This window comes from Microplitis mediator, chromosome 9, assembly GCF_029852145.1.
Source record: "Microplitis mediator isolate UGA2020A chromosome 9, iyMicMedi2.1, whole genome shotgun sequence".
Taxonomy (NCBI): Eukaryota; Metazoa; Arthropoda; class Insecta; order Hymenoptera; family Braconidae; genus Microplitis; species Microplitis mediator.
In genome coordinates this window covers 19,664,778-19,684,306 of record NC_079977.1, presented here as the reverse complement: position 1 = coordinate 19,684,306, position 19,529 = coordinate 19,664,778, and the positions used below count along the sequence as shown (strand labels likewise).

Here is a 19,529-nt window from a genome sequence, read left to right as displayed (position 1 = left end):
AAAAAATACTATATATTAATTAATATACTACTTTCAATATAATATATCAATATAAAAAAGATATATTAAAATATATATGTAAAACATACATAAAAAGTCATATATTGATAAATATATTGATAATATATTCTAGCAATATATTTTTTTTCAATATATTATCATATATTAATACGGCAAAAATATAAATATTATTTTATATATTGTACAATATATCACATTATAATATTCATATATTCTATCATATATGTTTTCACATATAAAGTTTTTTCATGCGGGTGATTATGTTTTGTTTACTATTTATTTAGTATCTTTTGTTTAAAAATGTCGGCAGTTGATGAAAGTTTGACAGCTTTATGTTTTAGTTGTCTTGACTGAATATTTATAGTATTGAATAAAAGTAATAAAATAACTCTTAAAATGTCAAGAAATTTTCCTTATTTACTGAATAAAATCGAAAATATTTTGGCATTAAAAACCATCAAAATTCTTGTGACATCTTATTACGGAAGCGCATTAGCTTGTTTCAAATATCAAAAAAATTAAAATAAATTTATGAATCTATATATTATTATTATTTATATTTGTAAAAAGTCCTGTTTTGTTCTAAAAGCAATTATAAACAGACTAAAAATTATAGTAAATAAAGTCTGTTTTTTCCTTAAAAACAATTGAACACAGACTATGAATGATAATCAAAAAGTCTGTTTTTAGTCTAAACGCGACTTGAAACAGACTAAATATCATACAAAAATAAGTCTGATATTGGCCTGGTTAAGGAATAGTACGGGCAAAAACAGATTAAATTCTTATATAAAATAAATACGATTTATAAACTTAAATTCAAGAAAAAATATTTGAGTTTATCATTTATTTTAAAACAGATCTAATTTTTCGACCCGGGTCAATTCGAATAATTGACAATTTTAGTTACTCGGTTAAAGAAAATGGCACTTAAAGATTATCTAATAATAAGCATTTTACATTTGCTGCGAAATAGATTCAGTTTTCTTACAAACTTGCGGTTAATTGGCTCAACAGAGCTGCATTTTAAGTACAAGATGTCTTGTTATAGCGAATTCACAGTAGTTGGAGCACATACTTTTATTCAGTGTAGTTAAAAATTCATCTATTTTCATGTTAGAATTAATCGAAAACGGTCAGAACAGAATTTATTTACACAGTGACGTTGAAATGAAAATTACGGAAGAGCATTTTGGAATTTCGAAAACATTGTAGAAAGTATTTAGATTCCGCTTGCTAATTCTTGTAAGGAAATCTCCTACATGGATCATGTGAGAAACCGTATGAGGATATGGATCTTTCAGAATCTTACATCAGGAATATTGTATTATTCATACAGAAATCCCATAAAATTCTTACAGGTATCCTATAATATCCTCACAGAAATCCTATAAGATACTTACAGAAATTCCATAAATTCCTTAAGTATAACCACTAGGAGGGTCGTTAAAAATTAAATTTTCTCAGACGCTCTATAAGAATCTATTTTTTAGTAAAAAAATACGTAGGGAATTTGGTTTTTTTTTTTTTTAATGAAAAGAAAAAGTGCCTCAGGACGATCATAGTTCTTTTTTCGATACAATCGCGGTTTTCTTTAAATATCTCATGAAATATGCAGATTAAAGGAAAAAATCATAAAAACAATGTTGTAGGAAATTGAATTCTTGACAAGAAAAGGCATAAGGTAAGGGGCCCAGTTTGACTTTTTTAGAGTGCCGGTTGGGATTATACTATAATAATTAATGTAAGATTTAATTTAATGAGAAAAATAATAATTCTATCGACTAGTTTATGATTTGTCGAATAAAGCCATGCGCGTAAAATAATTATTTCAATTGAATTAATAATTTAAATTGACGTTTTAAAAATTTACATTCAGAGACTTAGTTTCTGACCCTCAGAATTTTTCAGGTCGCAGTTTCTGACCCTCACAGTGGCCTAGTTTCTGACCCTCAAATTACACAAACCATCATTAGATTATGAAATAGTTACCAAATTTCAATAAACTAAAACTATTAGTTAGATGAACAAATTAAAAATTTTTTGTAACAAAAACATAATTTTTCAATATTTAAAATATAAATGATTGAAGTTACTTTAGCTAGCGCCTGTTCTCATTATTTTTCATCGTAGCTCGTTGTCTTTTTTTTTAAACTCTTAAATAAAAAAACAACAAAAAAATTAATTTTGTCGTAATAAAAATATTATTCAACTAAAAGAGTCATAACAGTTTAAACTCTATCAAAATTGACATTATTTTTACAATAATTTTATCTGTCCAAAGAATATGTACTTTCGAGATCTAGTTATGATCCTTTATTTTTAAAAATGAATATTAATTGTTAATTTATCACTGTATCATGAGTAATAGTAGAAAATAATTTAAGAAAATTATAAATATTGCTATTTTTACATTTTACAGACATGTAATTAAACAGACAACCTCGCTCGCAGTAAGTTATAATTTTAGGGTCAACAACTCCACCATACCTTTTAAATTGAGCCTAGTTATGGACCCTCAAATTTCAACAACAAAACTCATTTTAATATGTTTTATAAATGTATTAAAATAAATTTTAATTAAATATTGATTTATCCATCTATTTTTGGTTAAATTTTTTTTACTTACATGATAATTAGTGCACAGATTCAATCATCGTACCTCCTAACGTAAACTGTTTAGACTCTACTTAAAAAATGGCTTCCTCAGCCGCTTATGGCTAAAATATTTGTTTTTATTCAGTTAATATTTTCTATGTTTTTTAAATCGCCATTAATTAGGCTCAGAATGAATTACAATAAATTAAGAAAAAATTGATTCTCTTTTCAAAGTTATAGTTTTTTAAGTAAGTAAGAAAAAAGTTGAATAGGTCAGAAACTGGGCCGGGTTCAATAACTGGGTCTTTTACCTTAATTATTCACATTTTAATTATAAATTAAAAAATTACTGTTTGGAATGATAGTATTCGCTGATCACTTTATTATTATATTAAGTGTCGTTTCTTGAATCGTATAAAAGGATTTCTTCGTGCAAGAAATATTTTGCAATATGAATTAAAGACAAAAATTTTCTTAGAACAATAAAAAAATTTCTCGACTCAAAAACTTTTTTCTCGACTCAAGACAATTTTTTCTTGACCCGAGAAAATCTTTGCTTTCTTTTTATAATGCAACAAATTTTTTGGGAAGATTAAAAATTTTCTTGAGGCGAGTAAAAATACTTTTCGTCAAAAAATCCTTTTTTCTATGTATTAATTAACTTTGATCTTGAATAACTTTTGAAAAATTATATTTATTCAAAAATAATAAGAGATCTTTTTTATAGAGCCTTCAATTGTCAACATAACTACGCTCTATTTTTTCCGGTACACTGATTCGCTACTGAGTTATAAAATTTCGAAATTCAAAATCGACATTTCCTGTATCATTCAGATAAAGAAGAAAAAGTTGCAATAAAAAAACTTTTCACTACCTATCAAAAACTTAGACTTTGATAGAATTTTTTTTCATCAGTTTCTAAAAAGTTTTCTATTTAAAAAAAAAAAAAAAAAAAAATATTTTCAAAATTCCATTTTTTTTTAATTGTCAAATATATATAAACATATATACATATACATATATACAGAGGGAAGTGAAAAATTTTATAGAAGTTAGTTGGTATTACTCTGAGTTAAACGCAATTTGCAATTAATTCAAATCACGAATCAATCGTAACCGTTTATTCTTTTTATTCTTCTTCTTTCTCAACGTCAAAAGTTTCATTCAATACTACCTAGTGTTTATTCGGCCTTATATATATTTATATTTATTACTATTGATCCTCAACATAACATTCTTCTACAATAGTAAATAAATATATTTATATTAAAGCAATTAAATAAATAAATATATAAATAATAATTACCTAGTAATTTTTCAAGATAATGACAGCGTATTTCCGGATCGCCAGGATTCATTGGTGCGCCAGAATTTAATTCAGCTAATTCCGCTTTTACCATTAAATTTAAACGGGCTGATATTTCTTCTAATCCCGCTTAAAAAAAATAATAGTTATACATTAAACATTTAATATTTTAAATTAATAATAAAAACGTGTAATGAATACAAATAAATTAGATATTGAATTAAATTATTCATAGGATGTATTAAAAAAAAAAAAAAATATTATGCAATTATTTATTTAAATTAGATAGAAATTTTAATTAATAATTTAAACTATTTTTTTTTATTTGATATGGAGGGCAGTATGAGGTAAAGTATTATAACAGTGTTAATAATAAGCTAAAAGTATCACGTCGCATTTATACACGCAATTTACGATGAAATTTCGTTCGTGCTTACATTTACGAATTTTACGATTTATCGTTTTTGTGTGATCAACGTGATTCGATTGATGTAGATGTTTTTTTTATTGTACTGTTTGAATAATTAATGGGCTGACAAAAAATAATTTTTTTTTTTTTGGTAAAAAAAAAAATAACTTTTTTTTTAGATTAATGAGTACGATACTCGTGTAGTCGAGGGAATTCTGAGTTAAACGAGTACCAACAACAATAGGTTTTGATTAAAAAGTAATTAATTAATTTTATGGTTAATTAATTATTTATAAGATAGACATTTTTTATTAGATTTGAAAATCATGATGTGGGTACTTATTTAGCTTGTAATTATGATCTATATAAACATAAATTAGGTGTAGTGTAGAACGAATTAATTAATTAACTAATTAGTTGATTAATTAAAAAAACTTTTTTTAAAAATTTGATTTTGAGATTAATGAGTATGATATTTATATAGTCGAGGGAATTCTACGTTAAATGAGTACCAACAACGATAAGTTTTGATTAATGAGTAATTAATTAATTAATTTTATGGTTAATTAATTATTTATAAAATAGACATTTTTTATTAGATTTGAAAATCATGATGTGAGTACTTTTTTAACTTTTAATTATGATATATATAAACATAAATTAGGTATAGTGTAGATAGAATTAATTAATTAACTAATTAGTTGATTAATTAAAGAAACTTTTTTTAAAAATTTGATTTTGAGATTAATGAGTATGATGTTTATATAGTCGAGGAAATTCTACGTGAAATGAGTACCAACAACGATAAGTTTTGATTAATGAGTAATTAATTAATTAATTTTATGGTTAATTAATTATTTATAAGATAGACATTTTTTATTAGATTTGAAAATCATGATGTGGGTACTTATTTAGCTTGTAATTATGATCTATATAAACATAAATTAGGTGTAGTGTAGAACGAATTAATTAATTAACTAATTAGTTGATTAATTAAAAAAACTTTTTTTAAAAATTTGATTTTGAGATTAATGAGTATGATATTTATATAGTCGAGAAAATTCTAGTTAAATGAGTACCAACAACGATAAGTTTTGATTAATGAGTAATTAATTAATTAATTTTATGGTTAATTAATTATTTATAAGATAGACATTTTTTATTAGATTTGAAAATCATGATGTGGGTACTTATTTTGCTTGTAATTATGATCTATATAAACATAAATTAGGTGTAGTGTAGAACGAATTAATTAATTAACTAATTAGTTGATTAATTAAAAAAACTTTTTTTAAAAATTTGATTTTGAGATTAATGAGTATGATATTTATATAGTCGAGGGAATTCTACGTTAAATGAGTACCAACAACGATAAGTTTTGATTAATGAGTAATTAATTAATTAATTTTATGGTTAATTAATTATTTATAAAATAGACATTTTTTATTAGATTTGAAAATCATGATGTGAGTACTTTTTTAACTTTTAATTATGATATATATAAACATAAATTAGGTATAGTGTAGATAGAATTAATTAATTAACTAATTAGTTGATTAATTAAAGAAACTTTTTTTAAAAATTTGATTTTGAGATTAATGAGTATGATGTTTATATAGTCGAGGAAATTCTACGTTAAATGAGTACCAACAACGATAAGTTTTGACTAATGAGTAATTAATTAATTAATTTTATGGTTAATTAATTATTTATAAAATAGACATTTTTTATTAGATTTGAAAATCATGATGTGGGTACTTATTTAGCTTGTAATTATGATCTATATAAACATAAATTAGGTATAGTGTAGAAAGAATTAATTAATTAACTAATTAGTTGATTAATTTAAGAAACTTTTTTTAAAAATTTGATTTTGAGATTAATGAGTATGATATTCGTAAAGTTGAGGGAATTCTACGTTAAATGAGTACCAACAATGATAGGTTTTGATTAATGAGTAATTAATTAATTTTTTAATTAATTAATTGTTTATTCCTCTGATAATTTTGTAAATGTATAAATGTAGTGATGTGGGTACTCATTTTACTTGTCATTACATTCTTAATATAGATAAATTAATTATATCGTAAAAAAAATTAATTTGTTAATTTGTTAATTAATTGATTAATTTTTTTTTCTTTAGGACTTGATTATATTGTTGTAGGTACTTAAATTTTAGAATATTTGGTCATGAATTTAACTGTACCATTAATTTTTAATTACATACTTTCTGTAGTTTAATTTTGTATTTTTTTTAAATTATTAAAATTTTTAGCTCTCAAAAATTATAAAACATTAATTATTCCAAAAAAGTTTATCAATAAGTTTTTATGACAATTAATTCCCGACAAAAAAAATTCTTGAATTTATACTTTTAACCCGACCATTAGACTGTAAAACTAAATCGAATTTCAATTATTAGTACGCAGTAAAATTGTCCATCACGAATTTCTTGAAATTTAATTAGTAACTATCAATTATTATAAATACCTGGTTCAAAATTACGTTTCATACGCCTCCATTGTCGAACATAAATTAACGCCGAGCATCCAGCGACGATAAAAAAAATAATACAAGCACAAACAGCTAATACTAGAGCACTTGTTTGCCAATCCCATGGCACATTAATACTTTCATTGTTATGATTATTTAATTTATTAATTTCATTTAAATCAGATATCTACAACAAAACGTAAATATATTCATTAGTTTTAAATTTAATTTATTAAGTATAAGTACCGTAATGCGTCCAAGCGAAATAATTATATATATATATTGTAAAGTTAATTACCAATAATTTTTTTGTAATTAATTTATTATTATCATTATTTAAATTTTCTTCGTTTTCAATTTGACTATTTTCCATTAGTCTTAAAGCTTCTGGAGTATTTTCTGTTTCCGAAAATGGCCAGAGCATTTTAGGTGCATTCATTTCTTGACTATCATTACTATTATCATTATTATTATTATTATTATTATTATTATTATTATTATTATTATTATTATTATTATTATTATTATTATTATTATTATTATTATTATTAAGAAATGACCAGTCTAATTCAAGAGCGGAAAGTGGACCACAAATGGCATCCTTATAAATGGCACAAGGACTTATTGTAAATTCAGGTGCACATTTAGTACACTCAATACATGATGATTTCTTAATTGACCAAAACTCATGTCCTGATTTACAGAGTGATGAAATTTTTTCTATCGAATCCGATTTATTCAATAGACTGCTTAACAGGCATGCTATCAGCAGCCTGGAGTTTATTTCTTTTGGCATCACCTAAAATTATATAACCTTATTTAATAACATTATCATCATTGTTTAAAATAGTTAATTTAAAATCTTACTTATTGCAATCTTAACTCTATATAATCGTCCCGACGAAAGCTTGGGATTTTTTTCCCACCTCGGTTTCTTCCCCCACCCTACAAATGTTGGTTTTGGTAGCTTTGGCACATGCGCACATTCTAATATTATGGTGGTGGGGGAAGAAACTAGTGGGATAAGAATCCTAAGCTATCTTTGGGACGACTATAACTTCCTTCCGTTTTCTACAGTTTTTATTCTTTACATATTTTACATTACATGGTCTTTAGGTTACGTTACAAGCAATTTAAAGTCCCTATTTTCTTTGAGTAAATATTTTCGATATATTTCTAACAAACTACTCTATAAACTTTTTTGGACTATTTTTCCTGGCCATTTTTTTCTTTTTCTATTCCATGTACCTCAGCATTAGTTATCTATTCCCATTTCTGTTTCCATATTTTTTTTTTGCAATCACGAAGTGTTTTTAGTGGACAAGATTACAGACAGGTGGCAGTCTGGCGGCTATATGGAACGAATCTCACAGGTCAATGCATTATATCAATTTGTGAAAAATAATTCATTTGCTCTCTGTGGGATTCGAACCTGAGCCTGGCCAGTACTTGAGTTCGAAGACAAGAGTGTTATCCACTCGACCACAAGTACTAATTTGTTTAAAAGAGTATATTATGTGACAAGGCATTAAACAAGACAATTTCAGACTGAGCTGAAGGCTCGAGCAATCAACTTCCCTAGTAGAAGAGTCTCTTAAGCAAATTACTTGACAAAATTTCTTCAGTGGGTCTATTACGGAAGGTTTAAACAAGACGAAGAATATGTCCCATAAAAATACTTCTGTTCATTTCATTAACCCTTCGTAGGTCGCATAATGAGCGCGGCGCCGCCTTTTTTGCGTTTTTTTTTCTCGAAATTGAGTTCATTGATAATTTTGATAAAAATTAAGTGCATTCTTTTAGCATTCTGAAAATTGTGACGTTATCAATAAGCATACAAATATATTTACAAAGTAATTTTCCGGCGCTATGCCGCCCGGTGCGAATGAGCCTCCGGGAGATTTTCTAACTGCGCTGTTGCCAAATGTTGTTACCGTCACTATTTCAGTCTGTTTTACCGCATGAGAGGTACAAAAATAAAGTAATGGTTGAGGTTAGTTTTTACTGTTAATATTGGTTTATATTATAACTTATGTGATTTGTTTAAAATAATGTAATAATTACACTCGTATTAAATATTATTTATATGAAAATAATAATAATTTTAATTAATAAGAATTAATTATTACACTGTAAAAAATTCGCGGAGTGAATGCGGATTAAATCCGGAGTGAATGCGGAGTGAATGAATTTTTAATTATTCACTCCCCTCGGAGTGTAATTCACTCCGCTGGAGAGTTTTCGCGGAGTAGATAATTTTTTATTAATTTAATCCCTCCGGAGTGAAATTCACTTCGGAGCGGAGTTTTGTAAATATTATTAATAAAAAATAACTCCACTCAATAAAATCGAGGTAAAAACTCGCATATTACATAATTGATCAGCTGATACGCACATACATACGCACACACATATTTAGACACACGCGCGCACTCGCACGCACACATTTGCACACATGCACACATTTGCACACACGCAAACATTTGCACACATCCGAACACACACAAGCACACATTCGCACACACGCACACAAACACCTGCACACACCCAAACACACGCATGCACGCAAACACACACTCGCACACACACACACACACACACACACACACACACATTGTTTAGCAGTTTAATATAAATTTATTTAAGTATTAAAACTCCAGACCGGAGTGAATTCGGATTTAATTTCAATCCGAATTCACTCCGGATTCACTCCGGATTTTTTACAGTGTACATGTGATAAATTTTAATCAAAGATTGAATTTAATTATAATTTTATAATCCGGTCCTAGATGTTAAATTTAATTATGTTAAATTTAATAATTTCACGTGTGATAAAAATAAAAATAACAGAAAAAAAATTTTATTATTCAATTAAATTTATGATAAAATATAAAAATAAAATTATATCTAATAATAAAACATTGAAAAAATATTTTTGTCTCACAAGGAAATACTATTAGTTTACATTTGGCACCAGCGCGTACGTTTTAACACGGCGGCGGAGCGCTCACCATGCGACCGACTTGGTTCGGAAAAGACACGCTACCTACGAAGGTTTAAGGGGGACCACTAGTGTAAAATTTTTAAAAAATCAATTTTTTTTCGCATATTTCGAGTCTATACCTTCGAAACTGACATACTGCAATTTAAAGTGCATGTCTCGAATAGTTTTTTTGAGTTACAGCCATCTGAAGAACAGCCGCTTATCGGTTCTCGTAAATACATTTTCCGCGCTTTAAATTTAAATGGAGACCACTGAGTTTCTATAGAAACTGAAGTTGAGCGGCAAGCAATTCTAAAAAAAACAATCTGATATCTTAAGGAATTCTGCAGCAACTCATCTAACATCGCCAGAGTAAGTATCTTGTTAAAAAATTGCTGCAGGCTGTTTCCACGAATTTCTTTAAGTCTTTAGAGAGAATCTCAAGTAAGATTTGATGAAATCTGCAGAAAGTATACTTATGAAACAAATCTTGTTCAAATCTTCCGTAAAAGACTCGTTAAAGGACTTTTGTCAAGTAATTGGTTTACGACAATGCTAAGAAGGTGACAGAGACTAAGTTATGTTTAATTGCAATACCCAATTTTTAAATTTTACTGTAATAAAAAAAAAGTTTTATAACAGAAATTAATTCTCAATCCGAAAAATTACTAAAAAACCCAGTACCAGATCAGGGTACTAGTACCCGATCACTCCATGTATTTGTATCCCTGGCGGATCCGAATTACGGTTAATTATGGTAACTACCGTAATTTGCCGTAATTTGCGGCATTTGGAAGGATTGCGGTGTTTTACGGAAAACGTACGGTATTTTACGGCAACATTGTAGTATTTCTACCTCACATTTGCAGTAAGAGAACGGTAATTTAACGAAGAATTGCGACAAGCCTGCGGTATTTTACTGTAAAATGAAGTACTGCACTCCCTAGCGGACCTAATTTACTGTAAATTTACCGTGTTTTACAGTAAATCTACCGTATAAATTCAGCGGGAACCCTCATAATCTACCGTAATTTTACGACAACTTACGGTAAACCCAGCGTATTTTAGGTAAATTTCGTAATTTACGGTGGGGTTGTTGTAATTTACGGTGGATTACCGACTTACCGTATTTTTACGGCGGATTGACGCATTTCTACGGTAATTTCGCCGTAAATTGCGGTAAAGATACGGCAAATTCACCGTAATTTGCGATAACTCGGTATTTTACGGCGGGTTACCGTAACTTACGGTAATTAGCCGTAATTTGGGTCCGTTAGGGCTGTAAAAACTTTAAAATTAAAAAATCACACAGTGCTTACTGCAAATTGCCGCATTCTACCGCCATCTGCCGTAAAATGCCATTAATTGCGGCAAATTTGCTGGAGAAATTACGGATTTTGCGGTAAGTTACGGCAAACTGCGGCAATTACCGTAATTGACAGTAATTCAGATCCACCAGGGATATATCTATATTTAGTAAAATTAAATAAATATAAATATACAAATACATAAGTGATCGCGTACTAGTTCCCCGATCAGTTACTGGGCTTCTTACCTCACCCGTGTAAAAATTTGTTCCAAAAAGATTCAAAAAAATTTGGCATGTAGAACTTTTGAATTTGAGACAGATCAGACCTTAAGTTGAACTTTTTTGAACTTTTGGGATTCCAAAAATTAAATACTATAGTTATTTTCTAATTTCATGAGGCCAAATTTTGAGTGAAATGAAAACGACGTTAACTGTCTTTTTTTTTATTAAGTTCCTTTTTTTCTAAGTGCATTAATTTTATTAATTTCAATTTGTTTTGTAAAACTACAATACTCGCAGTGCACAATTAGTAAATTAACTATCGATAAATAGTTTGCAATAATCCAAAATAAACTCACTAAAAAATTTTTGTACAGTTACTGTACTTGATTTGTATGACTAATTAGTTTGCGTAACAGCTTCCAATAATTTTTTTTCAAACTATAATAAAATTTTGAGGTATAATGGTCATCTGGTAAAATAACAGTACACTAAAAAAAAATTGTAACCCAGAAAAATTGCTTTTTCTTTTACATTTCCTAAACTCAATTATGATTTTCATCTAATGGCTCGCAAAAATAATCTACTTTTTTCTATAACTAACATCTGATAATAAAATTGTAAACAATTAAAATTTGAGTATTTCTACAGAGAATTACATTCTCTACAAAAAATGTCTACAGACTTTTATTTTTAAAGTTAATATTCAAAGCTTTAGAATTTTTTTCCACCGGCTTCCAATTTCCCACAGTATTTTATACTTTCAAACTGTAATTATCCCATTAAATATTAAATTTAAGAAAAAAGCTTATAGAACATTTTTTGTAGCTCTTTAAAATTCCTACAAAATTTATCTCATTGATTTTTTTTCTAAAATTAATATTTTATGCTCCACAGGCTTCTGAAGCTTCAAAACGTCTTTTTACTTGAAAATAAATTCAGTCTCAAATTTTGGATCAAAAATTATTAAATTTAAATAAAAAAAAATAATTTAAAATTTTTTTTACACAACCCGGTAATTACTTAACAATATCCAATGCATTTGAAAATTTTTTTTCACTCACACGGAATAAAATTTTTTTTTCTTTTTTGATCCTAATTTTAAAACCATGAAAAATACAATTTTGAAAAATGAATTAATTTCAAACTAAATAAAAAAAAAAATTTTTCGAGACCATTTTACCCACTTTCTACTCTACTGACGTTTAACTTCCGGTTCTATTACATCTACAAATATGTGTACATAATTACATCCGGTGATATAAATTATTATTTTTCTGTCAAATTCATTGACAAAAAATTTTTTTTTTCTTTAACTAGAAAATAAAAAAAAAATTTGAAAAAAAGTAAAATGAAAAAAAAACTTACGATGCCTTAAGTGATAGCGTCATGATGATAAATCCATCAATATTTTTAAATAATAAAGTAAAAAAAACTTTTTCAAATGTAATCACAGTATAATTTTTTTTTTTTTTTAAATAAATCACAATTTTTATTTTTCACTCAAAATGGAGTTTAAATTAAAAAAACCGTAAGATAAATTTTTTTTTTTTTTTTAATAATTAATCATAATTTTAAATATTTGTAAGTCACCAAATAATTGATATTATATTGAGAGTACAAGTAATATATATTAATACACAATTTTAAAATAATAAATATTTAAGTACTCTCAACTCAGTGTCTCGCGTTAGCGCGATCCCGCGATGCGGTTTAGTAGCTGCTGGTGAGACTACACATAAGTGACTAGTGAATGTACTAGTGGTTCGACGGGTTCTAACTAATTTCCGCCTACACGACTGTATAACGGCTATAGTAAGTGAGTGAGATAGAAATTTTATATATATAAATATATATAAAAAAACATTCAAACTCAAAAAATATTCATCTAGAATTATTGAGACTTTTAATCGCTGTTTCCTTAAAAACTAATGCGTTTAAGTAAAAAGTTACAGAAACCTTTTTTGTAGAGAATTTAATTTGCTGTACAATTGTATTAAAGCATTTTTGTCGTATCTTGAATACTTTAGCCATTATTTTGATTTAAAGGTACGAAAATATTTAAGAGTAATTTTTTTTTATTCTTATACAGTTATTTGTTTATAATCAAATTGCGGCCAAATTAATGAGTTTAGGTGAAAAATCACAAGGATGTTTTTTGTAGAGAATTTAATTTACTACAAAAATAGTCAAGTGCATTTTTATCGTATCTTTAATAGTTTAGCCGTTATTGTAGATGTCGCGTAAATAAAATTAATTTTGCAAAAAAATTTTTTTTTAATGAATTAATCGTTAAGAATTTTTCATAACTTATTTTTTTATTTAAAAAAAAAAAAAATAAATATGAAAGGAAAGACTTAATATATTTTTAAGACAGGAAATCCTGAAGTATTTTCAGACTGAGAGTATAAATCGTAGCATCTGGAGTTGGTCTGTCGTTAGTTCATACGTTTTTCATCGTCAATATTTTTTTTATTTCATCTATGTCTTCAACTAATTAATCTTATTCATCAGAAATTTATTTGCCATAATTAATATGTTGACTTCAAGAGAATGAAATACGTGATTTTTATATGAACCATTTTCATAGATAAAGACCCAAATCTTATTATTTATCGAATGAAATGCATCTGGTTCGGAAATTTCAGTTTATATCTGAGAACGACTCATTTTAAATTTCCATTTGCTAGTGTAAGTGCAACAAGGACCGTTCCGTTTCTTCACATGTGTGAAACAGAGAATAGATGGCCAACCCTCATAAATTAATAATTATTCAATTATTATTTAATATTTTTTTTTTTATTTTTTGTTCACTAAAAAATAGATGCACTTGTCAATTTACTGATAAAATTCCCCGTGGAATGAGTACCCACAACATAATGTTTACATAAGATGGTAATTGTTCAATTAATTTGTTAATTTAAAATTTTTAAATCGCGGAATCGCGGTTTTAATTGACTTTGTCGAAATATATTGATGTGGGTACTCATTCTACTCGCAATGACGCATACTTTAAGAGCAATATAGTTATTTTTTGAAAAAACTATTTATTTTTAACAATTGCAATAATTATATTTTTTTTTTATTTCGAAGCAAATGTTTTCATGTGGGTATGCAAATAAAAGGTAATTTTACTGTAAGTTCAAATGGTAGCTTAAATTTAAACTCCCAATTTATTTTTATTATTAGAATTATTAAATATATATGTATATAGGCAGATAAATTACTTTTCAACGAAAGTGTGCGTGCGTGGACAGCCGCTGGAGAATTTTTTGAAATTTGAAAAAAGTTTATTTTTTAGTCATTTTCAAAAATTCATACCTCAGCTCCTATATAACTTAAAGCTTCGACGAAGGCGGCATTTTTCTCTGTCAACATTATATTTTTAAGAAAAAAATACCTCATTGATTTGAACCTGAGTCCGGCTAAGCTTTGGCCGTCTAACTGAGCCACTGTTTGAATAATTTTTTTCCAATTTTCAAAGTGCTCTCAAATCTACAATTTTTTGAGTGGAGGGTTGATCAAAAGCTCAAATTTTTCGTTTAAGTATGCTCTGATGATTTCCACTCTATTTTTTGCTAACTGCTGCTGTATTCGAAATGCAGTCACAAAGAGCCGACCGATTTCTTAAAAATCGCTGTTTTTAGATACCCACAACTTTTTTCTATCAACTCAAAATCATTCAAAAATTTCAGGGATTACACATTATTCTATTCCCAAATAGCCCTGAAAATTTCAACTTCGGTTTTGACCTGATTTCGGAGCCATAAATTTTTAAAGCTGTTGAATTTCCAAATTTATATGATGTTTTTTCAGACTTCTATCATCAGTTTTATACTATATATATATATGTATATATATAAAAGAGATACGTTTAATTAAAGGGTGTAAGGTTAATGAAAAAGAAAGCATTTAATTGTAATAAATAACAAGAAACTCTTATTTTAAATTGTCTTAAGTCTTCTATATTAACGTCAATTGATACAAACACATTTTTTTACACTACAGTATACCCTCTTACAAAATAATTATATTTTGAGAATGAGAATAAAAGTTGGATGAGATCACTTGCAATATTTTTTTTTCAAGATAAATGTCTGTTCAAATGAAAACAAAAAATTATTTTTTATTTTTACGCTCGTTTTCTATTAAAAAAAATTAGGAAGCATAAATTTTTATCCTAATTTCTGTTTCAAAGGCCTCTGGAGCTTTGAATATCAATTTGGGGAAAAAAGTTACTAATAACTTTTTTGTAAAAAATTTCAAGAGCTACAATAATTGTTTCAATTATTTTTTTCTATCTATAACACTTGACGACATATTTTAATTTTAAATTTACATTTTAATATAAATTATAGTTATGAAGCTTCCACAGGTTCTAAAGCTTCCAGAGCTTAAAATATTGAGTTTAGTGAAAAATTCGATGATATCTTTTTTGTATAGGATTTTATGTTCTACAAAAAAGGCCCTTGTAACTTTTTTGTCAAATCAATAATTACGCGTTGAGAGCAATTTGAACGAAACCTAAAAAGTTAGAATTCCCTTTTTCGTTTAAATTAAGAAAAATGTCTTCTTACTAATTACTTTATAATAATAATTATAACTAATTAGCTTTTTCCTTTACTTAATGAGGTATAATTACCAGCGCCGGAACGCTGAAAGGGTTTATAGTTTTACAAATAGTTTAATAAATCTTATGACGAATACAATTTTTTTAGTTTATTTACCAATAATCAATTAATCGAATTGATTTTACTAAAAACTGATCTCTAAAAATAAAATTTTTATGAAATCTCTTTCAAAACGATCTCAGCTTTGAGTGACAATAGTTAAAATATGAACTCTAATATGATTAAAATGCATGATTTATCTTTTTTGACGTTAATATTCTAAATCTACGCCCTTTCAAAAAAATATATGAGGGAATACAGCTTAGACTGCCATGTGGATTATTCCTACACAGTGTTTTCGGATGAATTCTCATATGGTGTTTTCTATAAGAATCCAGCATAACCTTCTGTATAGATTCTTATATGGTTTCCCATGGGAATCTACTCCATGCCAAATGCATATGGGAATGTAGTCTGGATTCCTCTATGGATTATTACAATAAAGCAAATATAACAAAAAAAAAAAAACAAATGTGTTCACAATTTTTTTTGTTGACTTAAGTCTTGATGTCAGGTGAAGAAGGAACAAAGTGAGACATTAAATTTTATAAAATGTCAACAAATTTTTTTGTGTGGTATGGAATACAGTCAAAGTTTACTGAAAGTTACACGATGAGAAAGAAATGGATATTTTCAAGAAAAAATGATTGAAGTATTTTAGTTACTTAAATAGTGTTAAGCAATTACTTTCTCCAATCAAGTAAAATAATTACTACATGGAAAGATTTATGGTAAGCGTTCCTAGTACGTTTATTAAACATCATCCCATACCGTTATGGTAATGATTACTTGGAATTATGGGATATAGGCCCATACTTTCTGGGAAAAGTTCCCATAAGTATGGAAACAATTCCCATCATATCGCATATGAAAATGACTACCATATACTCATAGGAATAGTTCCCGTACACACAAAAAAAAATTATCGACTGAAGGTAAATATTCTTGATTCAAAAAAAATTTTTTGGAGACCTCAATTTTCTCAGAAAAAGTAGAAATCTTCTCCAACCAAGATGAATTCTCTTGGCTCAAGAAAGTCTTGACTTGGTTCCCGAAAACGTTTGTCTTCAAAAATATTTTCTTGACTCAAGATATCTGTTTTTTCTGTGTAAGCAAATAGGAACCAACCCAGACAGCATTCAAGTCAGAATGACTGCTTTACGACGTATTTTTGAAGGAGTCTTCAAGAAGTCATATAATGACTTCTTAAAGGTGTCATTTTTAAGAACTCTTAATTAAGAGTTCTTGAAGACTCCATAAATAAGACGTCAGTTTTGTGACGTCTTAATGTATTCTTTTTTTAACTTTTTTGAAGTCAAAATGAAGTCAAAATTAGGAACTCCTTAAGACGTCATAGTAAGTTCATTCTGAAGTCTTATTTGCGGAGTCAAAAAAAAGAACTCTTTTTAAAGACGTCTTACTGAGTTCGTTAGGTGGCGCATTCGACATCTTGAGAACTTCTTAAAGACTTCTTTAACATGTTTTTAAGACGTCCAAATCATAAATAGGAACTCATTCAGAACTCATCAAGACGTCATTTTGCTATCTGGGAATCTTATAATCACATTGTAACGATTCCTCAGTGCATATGGAAATAAACCCGAAATATTATGGTAACTATTCCCGCATAATATTCTGGTAATCATTCCCATAATGTATGGGAATTATTACCATATATTATGGTAATAGTTACCATAATATTATGGTAATGGTTACTATAATATATATGGGTGCCGTTCCTATAATCGACATTTCAAAAAAACTGGTTACCATACGTAATGGGAACCATTCCCATAATGTAATGTAATTGTTACCATAAATTTCTCTCCGTGTAAGGTAAAAGCCCCTATACCCGTTCAGTACCATTAGTCGCTTACGTTAACTGTTTAAGGCGTTTTTTATTATTTTTAGAAAAAAAAATTCAACTAGAAAAATTGTTATTGATAAATAATTATTTGTGAATCTAAATATATCAAAATATGATGTATCAAATTATTTTATAATAGATTATAAATTTGAATTAAGTGACTGCTTCCAAAATCGCGCTCAGCCGGGCATTTTTTACTTTAACGTTCATTCGTTGGATTAAATTTAGGTTACGTCAAATTTTTTAAGAATTGTTATAACTATATCTTATTAAATATATTTTTAAAATTCATGAAAATTTATATTATGAAAGAATAAAGTAGTATAATTTATAAATTATTTTCCAAATCAATAAACTTATCATAGTTCAATTGATATTGCCTTTGAGCGACTATAGGGCCATGTGTTGATCGAGTAATGGTACATCACAACTTTTAGTGCATTGATAGAAGGATTTGTTTAGGAGTAATAAATTGATTTATTAAATTTTTCTCAATTGACTTTTTTGGATTTAACAAATATTTAGTAATTATTAACAATATTTATTATAATGAAATAAGTAACTTCTTTATTATTAAGAAATATTTTTTATGCTAACAAAGCCTAATTAACATGAAAGAAATATTTGTTAGCATCAAACAAGATTTGTTAATATTTAATAAATATTTCTGAGGAAAATTTGTCGGTAGAGGGCTACACACGAGCCTGTAGTGGTGTACACGTATTAACTTAACCATTAAAAACACATGTACTATCAAACGGATTTTATGTTATTTCTTAGCGTAGTTTAATATAAAAAATATTAATTTGTTTATTCTAGTTATAGTGTTAATTACTATGAAATTGTATTTTTAAATTGAAAGCCCGGGAAAAAATGATTTTGCCTAATTATATATAATTATATATGATTATATATGGAATATATATAATTATATATGGTATTATATATAATTATATATGGTTATATATAGACCTATATATAAGTATATATAGCCTTATATATAATTAGACCTAATTATACCGGGAAAAAAATGATTTTACCTGATGATATATGATTATATATAGAATATAGATGGTTATATATAGACCTATATATAAGTATATATAGTCTTATATATAATTAGACCTAATTATACCGGGAAAAAAATGATTTTGCCTAATTATATATGATTATATCTAGAATATATATGGTTATATATAGACCTATATATAAGTATATATAGTCTTATATATAATTAGATCTAATTATATCCCGGGACAAAATGATTTTGCCTAATTATATATGATTGTATATGGAATATATATAATAGTATATATAATAGTATATACCCATATATAGTTATACATGGGTCTATATATGATTAGATCTGATTAGACCTGACCTATATAGACCCATATATAGTAATTTTTATTATATTTTAGATCTTTAGATCTATATATATAATCAAATATAAATTAATTATTTATATATATATATATATATATATATATATATATATATATATATATATATATATATATATATAAGTTAATATTTTATTTATAGAATATATTTAATATTTAGTTTTTCTTATTTAATATATTAGATGCTCTATGGTCTTTATTGATATTTAATAACCAATACTCGTTAAATGCATTATAGTTTTAGGTGTATA

General features: G+C 26.8%; 1 protein-coding gene across 2 annotated transcripts in view; it reads right to left on the bottom strand.

Annotated features, from left to right (window-relative positions):
- The window catches only part of LOC130674278 (hybrid signal transduction histidine kinase E-like), a 33,176-nt gene extending 20,078 nt beyond the window's left edge, over positions 1–13,098 (bottom strand). The window contains exons 1-4 of one of the 2 annotated variants that reach the window (XM_057479566.1): positions 12,707–13,098; positions 7,126–7,626; positions 6,825–7,014; positions 3,926–4,054 (exon numbers count right to left, since the gene is read on the bottom strand). In XM_057479566.1, the coding sequence (XP_057335549.1) occupies positions 3,926–4,054; positions 6,825–7,014; positions 7,126–7,623 (817 nt within the window). In that variant the 5' untranslated portion in view covers positions 7,624–7,626; positions 12,707–13,098. The remainder of the gene's footprint in view (positions 1–3,925; positions 4,055–6,824; positions 7,015–7,125; positions 7,627–12,706) is intronic. The other variant, XM_057479565.1, reaches the window with a different exon arrangement.
- Between the last annotated feature and the right edge of the window lie 6,431 nt (positions 13,099–19,529).